This window comes from Thunnus albacares, chromosome 13 (genome assembly GCF_914725855.1).
Source record: "Thunnus albacares chromosome 13, fThuAlb1.1, whole genome shotgun sequence".
NCBI lineage: Eukaryota > Metazoa > Chordata > Actinopteri > Scombriformes > Scombridae > Thunnus > Thunnus albacares.
In genome coordinates this window covers 19,403,163-19,421,107 of record NC_058118.1, presented here as the reverse complement: position 1 = coordinate 19,421,107, position 17,945 = coordinate 19,403,163, and the positions used below count along the sequence as shown (strand labels likewise).

Sequence of the window (17,945 nt, the reverse complement as noted above, 5' to 3'; positions counted from 1 at the left end):
GACAGCAGGTTTGTGCACTAGTGCTGGGCAAAAATGAGGAGCTGTAGGGAATGAACAGATAAATCAAGTTTAAGTATTTTAAGCTTGTTTGAGGATGCATGCTTACAGCAGATAATGTTATGTTCAAACTAAAACTGCAATGACTTTTTTTTTTGCAGCAAGCATGCTCACTGTAGATACAGTACATAAAAATGGAAGTAAAAATGTTCATGTGACAAAATGAAAATTATTTATATCCTACAGTTTTATAATGTTTTTTGCAATTAAAACAATGACTTCACAAGTATCTCTATTCTCATAACACAAAGCATAAATACATGCTGTAAATCATATCTGGAGTGCTATTACAGTGCATAAATAGATTATTGTTCCTATGTTACAAAGACAAAACAAAAATCAAACCAAATGACAGCTACTGGCACTTTCTTGAGGGAAAGCAGTGATGTGAAATTCTTAGAAGTTCAACTTTGGTGTATGCTCGACTCACTGTGTCTTTTTTAAATGATGAGCTTGACACCTTAGTTTATCAGCAAGGTCAAGGAACCTTCCATTTTCTGCCAAAGGGGGGGGAAAGCATTTAATCTGCCAAACAGCCGGAATTCCAATTTGTGCAAAGGTGGCATGGCATTTTCAGATAAAAACTGATGAAAACCGCCCATTTGAATACTAATTGTCTCCCTTTAGAATGACAAGGCCACAGACTCACTGATGTCAGTGTCCTGTTTTAGGAATCTTCACAAAATGAAAGGCATGTGCCCTCCAGTGGTGAGCACAGTTTGAAACGGAGGTTTATTTGAACCAATTTGTGACAGAAAGAGTGACAGAAAGAGTGGGCTGGAGAACTGTTAGCTGCACATCTGCCAACAGATGCTCCTCCCTAAGCTTAGCTTTATGATGCATCATAAGCCAGTTACAACATATCTTATACATTTATTTCAGGAAAACAAACAAACAAAAAAAAAAAAAACGCTTACAACATCCGTACAGGTCTAAATTCTGACATTCTGTGAGTCACTGGGCATTAAAAAGATTTTTTAAACTGTGCTTATATACAAATGATGCACAGTCATCTATTCTCTAGAACATTCTCACAGCATTTCTAATGTTGTGCAGCAGCAGTAGCATAATCTGAATGTTAGAAATGGAGTGGCATTGCCCAGCACTAGCTTTATATAGCTGCCAGATAAAGTGATATGGACTACTGTACTGAAAATATTATGATTGCCTCGGCCGCCAGCTATGCCCCAGCCCAAAGGTGTAATTTGCATCATGGGTTTTCACAAGGACTGACCCTTTGTCACTAGAAGTCTCGCTAATTACAACCACAGGAGGTAGTTATGGGTCTATTTGTATTTTCTTGACATTAAAAGGGTCCATTGGCAAGTTGAAGGTGCAAATTGCATTTCGCTGACTAATGACGAAAAATGAAGTGGGAGAGAGAAAATGGCAGCTCAAATTAGATCCCCTGTTATGTTAGCGAGGTCTTGATAATGGCACTCTGGGGCTCTGGTGGCTAACTGTGTCATTTTGTCCTGTTAAAAGCAGACACCCACGGTAGACATCCGCCCACGCTCGGCCACAGCCATTCAGATGAACAACGCCACGCACATGCAGGAGCGAGACGAGGAGTACGGCTACGAGTGTCTGGACGGGAAGGACTGCACCAGCTTCTTCTGCTGTTTCGAAGACTGCCGCTCCGGAGCCTGGCGGCACGGCAGGTTGCACATCCGCATCGCCAAGATAGACTCGTATGCACGCATCTTCTTCCCCACTGCATTTGGTCTCTTCAACCTGGTCTACTGGGTGTCATATCTCTATCTCTAGGCCCGGGTATGTATCCAGCCTTATCATACAGCTCATTACATTCTACATATGCTCTGCGCCAGCAAGGGACATTTTAAAAGAGGGGACCCACTGAAATACCCAATGATTCAATTTAAAGCTTTTCCTTTCATTTCTTTGTTTTGATCTCTTTGGATTTTAGTCAATTTATTTAACTTTGACAGACATTGCAAATGTTGTAGCATTACATTTAACTGGCATGAAGAGGTGTATAAATGTGTTGTGAAAACATTAATTGTGTGAGCAATTAACAAGAATCTAAGTTCTGTTTTTTTTTAGTTTGTTTGTTTTAATTTGTAATTTCCTGTTAATTTCTGCTGAATGGAATCTTTACCGATGCTTTATATTTAGACAAATACTGTACTTTCCTTCTACAGTTAACAATTTAAGCAATTCAGATCAAATCAAATGCCTATCAGAAAAGTCTGAATGACATAATTTATGTCTCATCATTTATTTCCACTTCTTTTTTTCACTTAACATACTAAAACACTAAATCTGAAGCACTTTAATAGAGCAATGTTAGAAAGTGATATTGAAATTCATTGTAATAATGCTAATTTATTTTTAATTTATTTAGCTAATGTGTTAGCACAATTAAACATCACATTTTTCATGTGTGGTCAGAGAGAGAGGTGATGCTGTTTATGGACAATGCTCAACTGTACAGACACTGTATATATTTTACTATTACATAGTGGTTTACATTTATTGCATGCACCTTTCAGGCCAAAAATCAACATGTTTTATGGTCTTCTATTGTTGGCTATGGAAACAAAAAAAAAATGAGCACTGTTGATTATCATTCAGGATTTAATTATACTTTTTTATAGGAAAATTGGAAAATTAAATGATAAAAATGTGCCCAGTTTATCCTTTAAAGTTGAGGAATCATCTTTGCATACAAGTGGGTGGATCAGCTCAGAGTTTCAGGTCAGACAACTGTTTTAATAATTTCCCTCGCAGCCATTAGCTTACAGTATAGACAACACTGACCTCTCATCCTCTGCTCCATTTACTGTTAAAAGTGTGCATTTACATAATGACACACTGCTTATATTTTGGTTATGGAAGCTTTTACAGGAAACACTGTACTAAAACACGTTAGGTTTTCTTATAAAAAATAATCATTTGGTTGCCCTTTAATCTATACATCAGCATAGTGATAACAGCAACTTCGTAATCAGAGGTTCAGTTTTACCATCAAAAAGAAAAGTTCAAAGTAATCTACACTTTAATGCAAATGTGAATACAGACAGCTAAAGGGAGTTTTGAAATCTCTGCAGTAGAACAAGGTTTGTTCTACCGTATGTGTCATTCTTCTCAGATGAAAACCGAAACAAAAAAAAAAAAGAGCTCCATCCAAGTAAAAAGAAAACATCTGCTTTTGTCAAGAACAGATGTGTAAGCCTTATTATCAAGCATCTCACTCCCTTGCTCTTTGAGAAGAAACACGTCGAGAATGTAAACATTGTGGAAACTGATTCACTGGACTGAGCAGAAATTCATTATTTTCATTTTTTTTTCTCTCTTTGCTTTCATTTGCTTTTAATGCCGTAATATTGTGTGAAGAGAACAAAGAACACAGCGAAAGCATCTGAATTGTAAATGTTATGTATGATAACATGTAACGCACATGAAATACAACCCCTAACAGATCAATTTTGATAGATGCCAGTAAGCAACAAATGGAGACGTCAGTATGATTTGTAATCTGTCACGGAAAGGATGTAAATCACATTGTTTATGTACATAAATTATAAAAGGAGGAAAACACTTGTCAAGCCCTTGGGATTTTGTAAAAGGGTATATATTTTGTAATTTCAGCATTGTTACAGTATATCAACATAGAGTATATTAGACTTCTTGTATTATGCTGGACTGACCATGTAGACTACTTCTGGGGAAGGGGTATTTATTTATTTATTTATTCATTGATGGTATTTATTTATTTATTTTATTGAAAGAAATTGTATTTTATGTTCATACAGCCCCTGAAAAGAAAAACAGAATGCTGTCATTTATATCAAAGATACATTTTTGGTCGATGTGTCAATGGAGCTTGAGCTTATTTATCTTGTGTTTTCTATGTTGTGATCGATGTACACTACTCTCACAAAGGCCTGTCAAACTGTTTTATCTGTTAAATTAGTGAGTTGCAACATTATCTGTTGTGCAGCTTCTGAGTAGTAGACAAATATTTTCAGGGGCGGAAAAAAAAAACAACAAAAAAAAAAAACACAAAAAAGCGTTCCCGAGCCACCAGAAGAAGAACATTTGCTTGTCTAAGTGACTATTAATTATTTCCACTTTTTTCCACCACCACAATGATTTTCATTGGTCTTGATATTTGCCATGATTAATAAAGCATCAGTTATGATACTAACATATGCATTTACCACATTATCTCATATTTCCTGGAGTTCTTTCCCTTCTGTATTTTAATGGTGGTCCTGTTGTGTTTCCAAAGCTGCCACTTAGTAGTCTAAACCTGTCTTCAGTGTGCACATAACCCTCTCACATCTTCAAGGATGTACGTGTGTCAATAGCAACGTAGACTGGTCATCATCAGTGTTTCGTAGTTTTAAAGAAGTGTAAACAGAGTGATTACATCTTATAAAGTGCCAAACTTGACACACATGCAATAGAGAATATCAAACTATAATATCATTTGTGAATCCATTTATGCTGCTTTGTGGAAGAAAACTTAAAGTGTGTGTGAGTGTTTTCTTGAAGAAAATTCTATACAGCCAATGTTTTCCACACTGATCTTCCCCCAGACATGGATATGCAGGTGCTCTGGAGACGTGTTTTTTAGTTGTTATTGGGGTTTTTTTGTTTGTTTGTTGTTGGGTTTTTTTTTCAAATTCAAATTTCAAACGATACAGAACCAAAAGCATGAGGACAATTATGTTTGACCAAGCATAGCAAGCAATGTAATTTGTGCTTGTGTGTGTCTTCATATGTAGACAAGACTGCTAAAAACTAATTATTGTATCGGGGTGAACTGGAAGACAGTTCTGATTCACACAAACCCATCATCCTGATAAACCAGCATGTCTTGTGTTTGAACAGTGGTGCAGAAAAACTTTTTTCATGAGGTTAAAGACTGTTTATTATTTGTTTTTACATTTGTTGCGCACTCCGCTGTAAATGCAGAGATATAAAGGTGTGGGGGAGGTACTGAAGCGTGTTTATATTCAGTAGCGTGCATGGTGAATGTTTTGAAGAATTGGGACTAATTTGAACATTGTTTCATCTGGCCTCAGTCCTTTGCTTGCATTTACATGGGCTTTTAGTTCATTGTACTTATTTTTGACAAAGTGATTTTATTTATTTTGGGACCCACAAATGAGACATATGTGAACAGCACATGTAGATATTTTCTATTGTTATGTATTTTGTCAAACTGCAGAAGAGAAAATAACACGCACTGGAATTACAGAGCTCCGTAAAGGGTATCAAAGAACAAAATAAATTTCATATGATTCTCATACATACAGTATGTTAGTTGTTTGCCATCTATGTATATTTCTTGAGTATTGTATAAAAGGGGCACTGATCAATTCTGTTAAGGTCTGCATAATATACTATACATGTACTGGAAAAATCCTTTTCATAAGGGAATTGCACATAGCTGTTGAATTTTACAATAAAATGGTTGCATTTATCAGTGTGTATACTGTAGGTTCATTATTATTATTTATTGTTGGTACTTGTATTAGTAATATTTCAGTGGCATTCTATATTTCTACAGAGTGACTACATGTGGCATTACGCACTTAGAAAGCTTCAAACTAACTACCAAAGAAAATTGGGAGGGTGTGAGGTGGATGTGTGTGGTAATGAGATGGTCTATGGGTAAAATATGTCCACTTTGACATCTTGTCAGGAGCTCAGACTGTCCAACAGCAGTAATTCCCTTGCAGAGTTTCACTAAAAACATCAGAGTTTATGAGGTAAAACCTGCTAGAGGTGACGGACTATATGGCTATAAATTACAATTAGGCTCCACATTTCATGGCCATTCTTTCAGCTAATGGAGAGAGTGTGGCAGGCAGTCTTAATATTAACAAACTAACCCTTTGTTGCCATGCAACTGTGAATTGGTTTCCATTATTTTATGAACCTACACAGCAGTGAACAGGAATATCAGAGTCAAGCTATTGACTGAGGTTGATGTCAACCTGTCAAGAGTCTACCCCAGTGAATGTGTATGATGAAAACGAGAGGTTGATGCAAATAGAAGATGTCACTCTTGTAGAAATCCAACCATTGAGAGTTTAGAAGTTATAATATCAGAGCTACAATCATTGTTTAAGCACCACAATGTAGTAAAGAATAGAAAACTCACTTACTAAAGGCTAAATAGTGTGCAGATTAATTCTGCTGTGAATGGAAAGGTGGCAAATAATAGCTTGGTTTACCCTCCACTACACCCAGAACAGTACGTACCAGTACAGATAAATTAATTTGATCTGGTTATCTAATTAAATCTAATCCAATTAAAACATACAATAGACAATGCACCAAGTAGCAGTCCTGGCATGGACAGAATATTTTAACTTATTGTCAGGCAAAGAATGGTTCTTCACGAGTCATATTCACTTTAATTACATGTTAGAAATTACAACTGTACAATTCGTTCCTCTTGTAGATGCCGTCCAAGCACTTTTCACTCATCTTTATGAGCTATCAACATTGAAACATCTTTCCTGAAGCTGAAGTAACCAACGTCCCTACAGCCACCACAGGTTTTGAAGGTGCAGATGGTAAATGTTATTTGTGTTAGGATTTTAATATGAAAAAAGTATGTTGCACCTGCAGTGCTGTGTACTTTTAGTGCAAAATTTTGAGGCATGATTGCACACCATGTGTCACAGATTTGTCTGATATAAACAAAGGTCATTTCAGTGCTAACCTGCTTTTGGGAAACAGCTAAGGACATTAGTTTAAGCATGACATAACTCTACCAGAAGCATATTTTCATTTAATAGGACAGTTTTTTTATTATAGGAATAGCACATCCTGTTCTAGTCTTGTTCAGTGACTCTTTCCTTCCAGAAAAGTGCACTTAAAACAGAGCAGCAGTTGGCTGATGGACCCCTGTACTGGCACGTCTCCCTCCACTGGGCAGGGTGGCAGCTGCAAAGGACAGCCAGTGAATCCCTCTGATTATTACACAACCGTCTGCAATGTTCCACAGCACCGTGCCATCATAGCTAGCCCTTTCATCAGCTGAGGTACAAGCTCTTCAGCGAGTGCAAAGCTGGGAGTGCAGGGAGTCCTGCATGAATAATGCAGTCCACACATGGCTCACTTTTTAGGGCTTCACCTCCATGATCTCATCGCAATGTGAAATTAAATATCCAAAATATTAATATATTGGCTCATATTTATTATAAAAAAGTAATATCGTGTACAGATTGTTGAAAATGATCACAAAACTGTAAACTAAAGGAAAGTCAAATATATTCTGAAAACAAATTAAGTGTGAGCAGACGGTGACGCATTTTTAATTTTTGTAAATTAATTGTCCAGTCACTAAAATGACATTTTAGAGAGGAGAGAAAGGACAACATGTGCCTGTGAATTTCTTAATCTGGGTTATGTTGAAAGTTACCCCTTCTGAAATATTGAACAAAAAGAGGCCACACCTTCCAAACAAATTATCACAGCAGTCAATCAAATAGTTGTTGAGACATTTCACTAAAAAGCTAAAATGTCAACCTGATGGTGGCGCTGGAGGAAAAGTCAGGGGATCATCAAAGTCAGACGGATTCATTATCCGGAAGCCATGAATGTCTGTACAAAATTGCATAGTAATCAATTCAGTCTGGATCAAAGAGATGGACGGCTCGACTGTGAGACAGACACTGCCATCCCTAGAGCCAGGCTGCTAGCATGGCTAAAAACACATCAATGAGCCACACAGTTACACTGGGTGACACGCTCCTTCATTACCATGAAAACAGCCACTATAGTTTATTTTGAATCAATCATCACCGTCATGTGATGTGTATTGATTCAATTCCGCTTGAAATTCATTTGGAGCCCCCCACAGTGGATAACTGTGTGATCAAACATTATACATTGTCACATAAATTCATAACTTGCAGAGGCATATAATTTGAACCCAGCAACACTGCCATCTTGCTAATTACTCTTTACACATAATTGCAGTTTCGGACAGTACATGTATTTAATGAATCATTCTCTCACACACTGTTTCAAACAGATTATACCAAACCTAAGCAAACAAAATCCTATATGAGCACATGCGTGACAAGTAAGGGTAACGTGTCGTTAACCCACAGTAGATATACAGTATGCTCTGTAAGGAGATTGCAGAAGGATTTCAGACATATACTAACAAAACATGGATGAGTAGACTGTTGATTCAAGAGGCATGTGGAATATTTAAAGGGGAGTTCAAGGAAAGGGACAAATACAGTAGCTCAGCCAGCTAACTTTCATTTGATATGATCTTGCTGTACGACTTCTGTAGATCCATTTAATAGTGAATTTTACATACAAAATCTCACTAGGCAGTTATCACCATTGATTCCGTCACACCTATCAATAAACTGTAGCCACCGAGTACTTTGATGATGCCTTTGATAGTGACTTCTTTTCAAAAGAAATGTTTAAAAAGTCATAATACTGAAGATATCCTGTTATATCAACATACTACAGACTTCATTAGAGATGACATATAAGGACTTTTGAACTGTTCAATCAATGATGCACGCTGTAAAATGTCAGCCATAAAATAATTTGACCTTTAACATTAATTTTGACTATGCCCCCTGCGCTGGCACTGAAGGTTGGTGGGTGTGACCACCGCCATCTGTGTATGTGATTCCAGGTATTTTCCAACTGGAGTTTTACTGATGTTTCCCGCCTATGTTTGTGACATGTATTTAACTGTGCATGCATGTTTCTGGCTGGTTTTCTGCACCCCTCATTAACAGCTCAAATGTAATCTGCTTGGGCTCAGTAAGTGTGAGCAGGGTAACAGAGGGATGGTTGCATAACTTCTTCCTTTAGCCAAGACATTCTGTATAAACAGGGATTAATTACCAGAGCTTACTGTCAAGATACACCAATCCACAATCATCGCAGGCAGATGGTGAATAGGATCATAAATGCACAGATACTACCGAGTATGTACATGCATGCGCACACACACACACACACATACACGCACACGCACGCAGTCATGTTTCCATCACTTCAGAAGGCATTACAATGACTTACATTCACTTCCTGGACAGTTATCCTAACCTTAACCATAACCACCACATGCCTAACCCGAACCCTTACCTTAACCATAATATAACCCTAAACTTACCTTAACTTTAAACAAGTCTTAACCCTAAAATTAATAATTTATGGTAAGGGGACTTGCTTTTTGTAAGGGAGGTGAGTCCCCACAAGATGACTGGACCACAAAGACACACTCACACACACAAACATCCATTTTTGTAATTTCTGACACTACTAAAAGGGATAAAACTTTAATTTTATTTGTTTACTTCTGAAGTCCCATATGTGGAAGTTTCTCAGTGGATAAATTGAATTTATCCAATGAGAAACCACTGTAAAATCATTAAAGTCCCGCATCTCATAATGATGTTTAATATCCCCAACTTCAAAAGGCCAAAGAGAACAAGCGTAAGTAAAGACAAAAAAGAGGAGATTTGATTTTTTTTTTTTTTACTTCAGTAATTAGCAGAAAGACTAATGCCTGTAGAAACCTCTGACATTCTTGTTTTTAAATTACCACCCAGCTCTACTCTTTACAGCTGCAACTGTCTGCAGTCTGGTCCAAAATAGCACAGGATTTTTTACAGTGATTACTGATTACTGATCCAAACGATAACTATTTTCATTATGTTCCTCTTCTACAAAGAAAAAAAGATAAATACTGTTTTTTATTTACTTATTGTTGTTAGGTCATGACCACAACCATATTTCCAGTAAATTATGCTCCATATGCAGTTATTTGGGTCAATGAAAATATGTTTTGTGGGACACATATTGCTGAATAGATTATGTTTTTCCCTTGGCATATCAGACAGTATGTTCATACTGCAAATATATCATTTGCAAAATATTAAATGGTATTTTTTTCATTTGGTTACTCATACAGCATACCGTGTAGAGCAAACAACATATAATTCAGGTAAAGTCAAAGCCTCATGCCCTCTAATTTTGGAAAAAAAAGTAGAGATGATGAGGCATTTGTTGTTAGTATGCTGTGAAAATGTAAGCAATCAACCAGTTAAAATGAATGTGAACATATTGTTAGTGAAGCGCTGAAGTTAGGCAGCAGTAGCATTGTCAACCCGATATATTATAATGATGTAATTAGCATTAATTTAACATATTTGAGCTTTTGCAGCTACTGATTAAGGGAAGACTGGGTCATGGTTAAATAAAAATGTTGCACAAGTAAAGCTGCTGCATCTGCTTACATGTCCGTTCTCCATTTCCCTCTTAATACTGTCATGTTGTAATGTATGTGCACCTTTCTGCACATTTTTGTTTCATTGCTTATCATTTTTAACATAGTAACCAGTAGGTTGGACCTTGTCATCTGTAATTTGCCTAATCTCCATTTCTTCTACATATTTTTTCATATTATTTTATACTAAGAACCTTTGGAATATGATTATCACACGACTTCCGACACTGAACATAAATCATTACTGACTACCACTGAACATAAATCACTAATGCAGAATAGTTAAATATGTACATACAGTAATCAGTAGGAGACACGGTTACATGATCATACACATTGAGAAACATTGCAAAAAACCCCCAAGGTTTCTGAGGAGACATTGTGAAGCTTTGATTTGAGTGTTATCCATGGTGATTTTACCAGTTATTAAATTACTGCAATCCAAATTTTGTGAAATGGGAGGAGAAAGGAGCCTGTGGAGCTGTGAGCAAGAGGCAACCACTTGGGCTGATTGTGATAGGCTGGGAAACCTGACAGTCAAATATATAGCCTTAAATACCATCTTGTTGTTCTAAGTTCAAAGAGAATGCTTGTGGTGTTTTCAGGTTTGCAAAGCCCTAGCCCTTTATTTTTAGCTGCTAATTGAACCTCTGGTGACTCAGAGTAAAGAAAAACAATTCGCATTGAAAGCACTTGTACCTTTACAATGCCACTGAAATTACCTGGAGAGTGCAGCAGCTGATGTTGTTTGCTAAAAGTGCATTACAAATGTAATGCATTTGAGCATAAGAACTGGCACCATGATTTTCTTTTTCACCATTTGCTGAGCACAAATCTGACCCACATAGAGTCTTATATCGTCTTCTCTTTTATATGTTAAGAGCTAAGATTTCACACAGTATGACAGCCTTGCACAATGACAATGACTTTGTAGACAAGGTACATTTAACAGGAAGTTAAAGCACCATAAAGCACAGGTTTTATGGGCAACTTAAGCTCAATGACCCTTGATGTTTAAAGCTGCACACTGTAGGCATCCCGCAGCCCTTCAGTTAAGTTACCCTGTGCGTTTCATCTGACCTTCCTGAAGCTTTGGAAATGTTTTGAAGTTTAGGTTTGATTAAAAGATTTATATTATTTTAGATACCAGGAAAAAAAAATACACAAAAAAGATCTATATAAAGTGCTATTGTGAAGGCTGGAGATACACTGTATAATATCAAATGTTCATGTATGTACTGTGGCTAATGAGACATTATAGAGGACCTATTATGCTCATTTCCAGATCTAAATTTCCACTAGAGTAGCTTTGTATGATTCACAATTGAAAAAATTCCTTATTTATTTTATACTGACCCTTTATGCAACCCCTCAGTAACGTCTCTGTCTCTTAGCAGTTGACACTTGACAGAAATCCATTCACCATCCTGTTAGCATCAGAATCTCATTATTTTCCGAGTACATTTTACATACCAGGAATTTACACTCTGCATCCTATCCTTACCCATCCTATTATATTGTTATACTATATACCCATCCTAACTATTTAGGAGCAGTGAGCAGCTACAGTCTGACACCTGATAGTTGAAGGAGGTGCACTGCACTTCATGCTTCAAGGAGAAAGGCTGGTCTGTTGTGCTGGTTCTCTGTATATACACTTATCTCTTGCACACAAATTAACCAAAACGTGGGAACTAATTGTACTATCTTGTGTGCACGAATTAATCAAAACGTGGGAACAAATTGTATCCTGTGCGCACACAATGGCATTTTGAGCACTCGATGTAGTGCAACGTGGCCTCCATATTTTTTTTTTCTCTCCATGTCCCTCCAGTGCTCAGTAGATTTTAATTAACTGAACATACACGTTTTTTTTGCTTGTTTTTTATTCACCACATCAAATATCAAATATTAGTGATGCTTCCAGTATTAGACTATTATACAATATTTCTCAATAAAAAAAAAACAGACCTGTAGAAAGACAAGTCATAGCTTCTCTCTAGTCTAAAATGGCATCAGCCAGTATCTTACTTTAAAGCAGAACATTTACACATTAGATGCTGGTGAAAAACACACAACAGCTGAAATGCAATACAATGCCATATACAGTAGGTCACCTAAGGCTAAGAGGATAAATCTGGATCGATATACCACTTGCACACCACGTCAAGAGGAAGAGGCCCTTTGTTCTACCAATTTGTAATGGCTAATCTTTTTTGTGTTGGTGTGCTGGGGAGCCAGCATCAGTTTTGTGAGGCACACAGGGCTACCAGAGTAGTGCAAAACTCTGAATCTGTTGTTGGGCTGAGCTTAGACACCCCACAGGCAGTGGCAGAGGTGAGAACAAGGACTGTACTGCATCCTGAGCTGAAATATATCCTTCACCCTCTAAAGTTATCACCTTCTTCTGAGCCCTCCAAGGTGCAACTTGCAGCTTAAATCACACTTTTGCCAGCAGTCACAAGACAGCACTATGTCTCTTCCCAAACAACCCTCACCTTATCCAAACTGGAACACAAGCAATGTACAGTATAAACAAACTACTTTGCAATACATATTTTCTTAAGCACACAGTACAGCAGTATTTTGGAATAGTACTAGTGCTCTTCTCCAAACTTTTTTTAGAAAGTAAGATCAAAAAGTTTTCCATCCTTCTCCTCCTTCTATCTTTTTCTGTTTTTATTCTACTCTTTGTTGCTGTATTCTGTTGCTATTTGCTGATACAGGTGAGCAAGTTTCCCCTCGAGGATTATTAAAGATTCATCATATCTGAGGTATGAGGTGGAGGTGAAGTTGTTGAGTTGTTGCTGGGGCTGAAGTCTTCAACATTTCCTATATAAAACAAGTTATTTTAAGGTCTCAGTTCTTTCAAGGAAGCCTCAGGTGTTGCACACAGGAGAACACTGGGGAGCAGGAGGCTGGGAAACATGCACATTTGATTTCAGATTATAACATATATTATAGATGAATGGTTGGCTGGTTTTGACCAACTTCAAATGGGATTTCATGGTATTCATCCATGTTTATTTATATCACGGCAATAGCGGCAGCTCAGTGGCAGGTGCAGTATGGCTCAGTAGTAGGGCTGACCGATTTTTTGACCAAATTATGACTCCTGTCTGTTGGAAGCAAAGGTGGAAATAGTTTGACATTGTGTGAAGGAAAAAAAACATTAGGATTCATCGTTCAGCCCTACAAATTAGAGTTTTTTCTCCATATGAGCTAGCATTTAGGTTGCCACGAGAAGGACCTATGTTGAAGGGCATCACCAGTTGAGTTAATCAACAGTTTGAAACTTTGAAATCTAAGAATAAGAAGAGGAAGAAGAAGGAGAAGAAGGAGAAGAAGAAGAAGAAGGAGAAGAAGAAGGAGAAGAAGGAGAAGGAGAAGAAGGGGAAGAAGAAGGAGAAGAAGAAGAAGAAGCTTTTTGTTAAAAAAAAGGCGACTCAGAACGACTAGCAGGGGTGAGAAGCAGGAGTCATTAAGAGAGAGACATAAAAATACATTGGGCATTAAAGAAGTTATGAAGTGGCATTATGACCCACAACAGTCCTGTCAGAAGTCACTTATGCTATCACTCTCACAAGATTATTAGCCATACTGGGAAACTAAAAGTTATTCACCTTCCTTTGTTGTGAATAATTCCACTTTCCTACTACCCCTCAGAGTCCCATGGACCACATGCATCTACTCTCTTCCTTATTAGCATGCTCGCCCTGCAGGGAGAAAATGCTGCAGGTGTAGAGATGTTTAAATCTCTCACACTGACTGACTTCTTCACTGTGACTAAATCTGTGAAATTAGAACACTCTGTTGCTTTGGGTAACTCCCCAGATAAGGCATTCCTTATTTAGAAACTACTTTGCATTCCCTATAAAAAAATATTAGTTTTAAAGCCATGATAAAAGATTTAAGAATTTTGCTTGTGGTTTCAAATTATCTACACTTTACACAGTTGCCCTCAGTCTACTCTCATCTACACTCTCTGGTCTTCCAGGTATCCTCACATTTTGATTTTCTGTGATGCAGCATCATGTTTTTGTGTCCTTACTAAATATGTGTCATTGATATTTATGAGTAATGAAAAAAGACTGAGGGGAGCATGAGGGCCAGGCCCCTCACATCATTGTTTGCGCAGCATTGAGTGACTATCAGACATAATCAAAGCCTGATAAGTCAAGCCAATACCATTACCAGGCCTGTTTCACAGTTTGGTTTCAAGATGAACTGTGGCAATGAGCTTTGACAGGATTGATGGAGCGTGCAGACAGGAGTGACACGATGTTATACACATTTCCTCCCCGCAACACAACCACATCACCTTGTACTAGGTTATAAATTGTTGGAGAGAGTCAAACGTGCTGTGACAGTGAGACGTTTGAGAGCTGTTTATATATCCTACAACACACACACACACACACACACACACACACACACACACACACAGACACAAATATAAAAAACAAACAGAAATGGTGATGAGGATGTTCTTCACAGACACAATAAAAAATATGGAACCCTAACCTTATTAAAATTAGTCCTCTAGGACTGTGTGGATTTACAGCCAATTTACAGAAAATGTGATGCTTGGATGGTTTATCTGTGAATGCTGTGAATTTGCTAAATGAAAAACTTACACCCATTTTAACATCTAAATCACTAAATAGGGTATAAATAGTCTCTCCACAGCTTAATGTAATGCTGTTGATTTGTTTTCTCTCATTTCAGTACATGGGACAACTATAAGCAAGTACTCTGTGCCAGGAGTAGGACTGACCAAGGTTAACCTTCTCTCATGCTTTCCTTTTCAGCCCAGTATCCCTAAAAATTAAGACCACGTCTGGTGCTAACGTTCAGTACCAATACAGGATCATCATGCATTTGCATTAACCAAGTGTTTTATGCCTACCCCTAGCCATACCTTAACTATAGTTTATTAGCCATAACCATAATCTTTCCCTAACTTAAACCACACTGTTACCATGCAGAGATACAGAATAGTTGCAGAGTGTTGCAATGTGAATACACAGCACCACAAATCTGCAGCCAGAGGCATATTGTGTGTTATTTTTTTTTACAGTTAATTATAGTACAATAATGATAGAAATAAAAAACAAAAATGTTTGTGAAGCAGTTTAGGCATATACGATCGCATCATTCTGATGCTATCTCATTTCCTAGATGAACACATCATATTGTAATTGATTTGACAGCAGTGTTTGTGCTGTAATGCATTTCAAGAACAAAACATTAAAACGCCACTTTTTCTGAAAAATGACGCACAGGATCGATGAGCCTTGTTAATCCGATGTTTCCCGCAGGCAGAATACAAAGTTATAACCCACCAGTCTGATGTGTGTAAAGGTGTGTTTGATTTTTTTTTTTATAGCAGCCTGGGGTTTTTCGCATGTGATTCAGGAAACAGGGAAACAGAGTGAAGGGCCTTGCATAATGTCACTTCTCAAATCTTAGACTGTAAATATATTAATTTATATGTCGTTACATGGCAGCAGGGATTTAATGAACTGAAGGACAAGGTTTTCATTCAGAATAAATCAGCTATGGACAACAGATAATTTAAAAATCACTCATCATTTATAGATGAATGCAGACTGCTTTACCGACGTTTCTGCTTTAACCACATTAAACATCTTTTTTTTTTAATGCAGATTTAAATTCATCTACCAGTTGAGGAGTATTTAATTAAATTATTTACACTTTAAGCCACACATTTACTTTTACACTACATTCACTGCAAGCAAACACACACACACAAACACATTCTACGGCTTATCTCACCTTCGGCAGCTGCCTTTTCTAATCCATCAGCTGAGTAGATGGGCTGATCTATCAGGTCTAGGCTTGGTTCAGAGGATGGTCATACAAAGGGTTTGTTTGAACTTCTAAAATGTAAACCACTGAGCACTGTCGTGACTGTGTTGTAGTCTTGCTTTCAACAATTTCATAAAACAGCACCGACTAAGCATAGCCTCAAAACTCTGTCAATATAGAGAACGTACTAAGACAGATGCATCAGTTGCTTACATGGTGAGCCATCCTCAGAGTGTGAAATGGAGGTTGAATTTGATTGATTTGAGAGATATGTACACAATATTTTCTGTATATGTATGCTTTTCAACAAAGCTTACCATCAAGTAGCTAAAACTCTATTTATAAACACAAGCTAACCCTTTCAGTGAGACACATTATTTTGTTGATGTGCAATGTATGTATCTGCATATTTCCACTTGAGAGGTGTTGCTGTGTATGCACATCCACAACTATACTCTTAGAGCACACTTCTCCACCACACTGCCCTTGACATTACCTCCCTCCACGTGACCGTCCCTGCCTGGGCTCCCTGAGGCGATGTCGCTCCAGCTTCAGACCTGTCTAGTCGAGAAAACTGGATTTCTCTCTACCCAAAGGGCTGAAGGCCCATGGTCGCGTGCCTTAGACATCGCCTCCACTGGCTGTCCAGTCCCCCCAGGTCCCAGTGACTCAACCAAGCACATAGCTGAGGGGGAAAACAGACAAGACACAGGCTTTAACATACTGCAAAAGTGCATTGCCTATATGCTTTGACATACAGAAAATGTTTGAATATATAAAGGCTTTTTACAATAATGTATACATAAAGAATACATTCACTCCAAATCATTACATTGTTTAATAGGTGGAAACATTAGATTGGATGTCAAGACACTGGGAGAATGTATCACCAGTGACAAAAATATTACAACCATAGATATCTCTGTGTTCACTTTCATCCATCCATCCATCCATAATCAATTGTTTATCTGAATATGGGTCAAGTAAGTGACAAATAGGTAAGATGCCCACCCCAGACACCTCCTCCAGGGACCCCTGGAGGTTCTTGAGTTGTTCCCAAGTCAGGTGACAAATAATCCCTCCAGCATGTTGTGGGTCTGCCCCAGTTGCATGTCCCCAGACTACCTCCACAGGGGTCAGGAGGCATCCTGATCAGATGCCTGAACCACCTCAGCTGCCTCCTTTCAATACAATCACTACGAGCTCCTTAAATATGCAGTCTTGTATCATTGATTTCAGTCTTTTGATAAGTAGTAATGAGCCGCTCCATTGTTCCATGGACAGGACAGACTTTGCAATGCTCCCCCTCACTCAAAGGTTTTACAACTGGTCAAGCTTCTTTTCAAGCACCGTGATGTCTAAACAGTGTGGTTCCCCCTTTCCAAAAAAGGGGGAACATACCTCCTAGTCCCTTTTTAATTTAAAACAATATCAACTTCGTTTGTTAGTCCATTAGAACTGTCCCATTAGAGCCTTTTAGCATCTCTTTGAGAGGGCTTTTCCAATAAGTGTGCATCAACTGGGTTCAGGAATTCCTTAAGTGTTTGCGAGAATCTCTTTGAGGCCAACCTTGTCCACCAGACAACAGGTACTGTACTAAGTGAGCATGCTTACAGAAAGAATACTATAAATTGTTTTTATTTATCAATTAACTTCATACAAAGTATAGTAAAGAGAAAAAACCTAAATCACCACGCTTTTCCTTTAAAATAGCGCTAATTCTCCTAAGGTTGTTAGAAGCATCTTGGAGAACTTGCCACAGTTCTTCTGTGGATTTATGCTGTCTCAGTTGTTTTTGTCT

At 37.8% G+C, this 17,945-nt stretch overlaps 1 protein-coding gene and 1 long non-coding RNA gene across 9 annotated transcripts in view; one reads left to right on the top strand and one right to left on the bottom strand.

The window, feature by feature from the left end:
• The window catches only part of gabrg2 (gamma-aminobutyric acid type A receptor subunit gamma2), a 55,277-nt gene extending 51,029 nt beyond the window's left edge, over nucleotides 1-4,248 (top strand). For 2 of the 4 annotated variants that reach the window (XM_044371060.1, XM_044371058.1), the window contains one exon: nucleotides 1,546-4,248. In XM_044371060.1, the coding sequence (XP_044226995.1) occupies nucleotides 1,546-1,824 (279 nt within the window). In that variant the 3' untranslated portion in view covers nucleotides 1,825-4,248. Of the gene's footprint in view, nucleotides 1-1,542 lie in introns of all 4 variants that reach the window. The other 2 variants (XM_044371059.1, XM_044371057.1) reach the window with 1 other exon arrangement.
• LOC122995719 overlaps nucleotides 1-17,945 on the bottom strand; it is a 73,927-nt gene that overhangs the window by 17,985 nt on the left and 37,997 nt on the right. For all 5 annotated transcript variants that reach the window (XR_006406851.1, XR_006406849.1, XR_006406847.1 and 2 more), the window contains one exon: nucleotides 16,641-16,829. This is a non-coding gene — a long non-coding RNA (uncharacterized LOC122995719). The remainder of the gene's footprint in view (nucleotides 1-16,640; nucleotides 16,830-17,945) is intronic.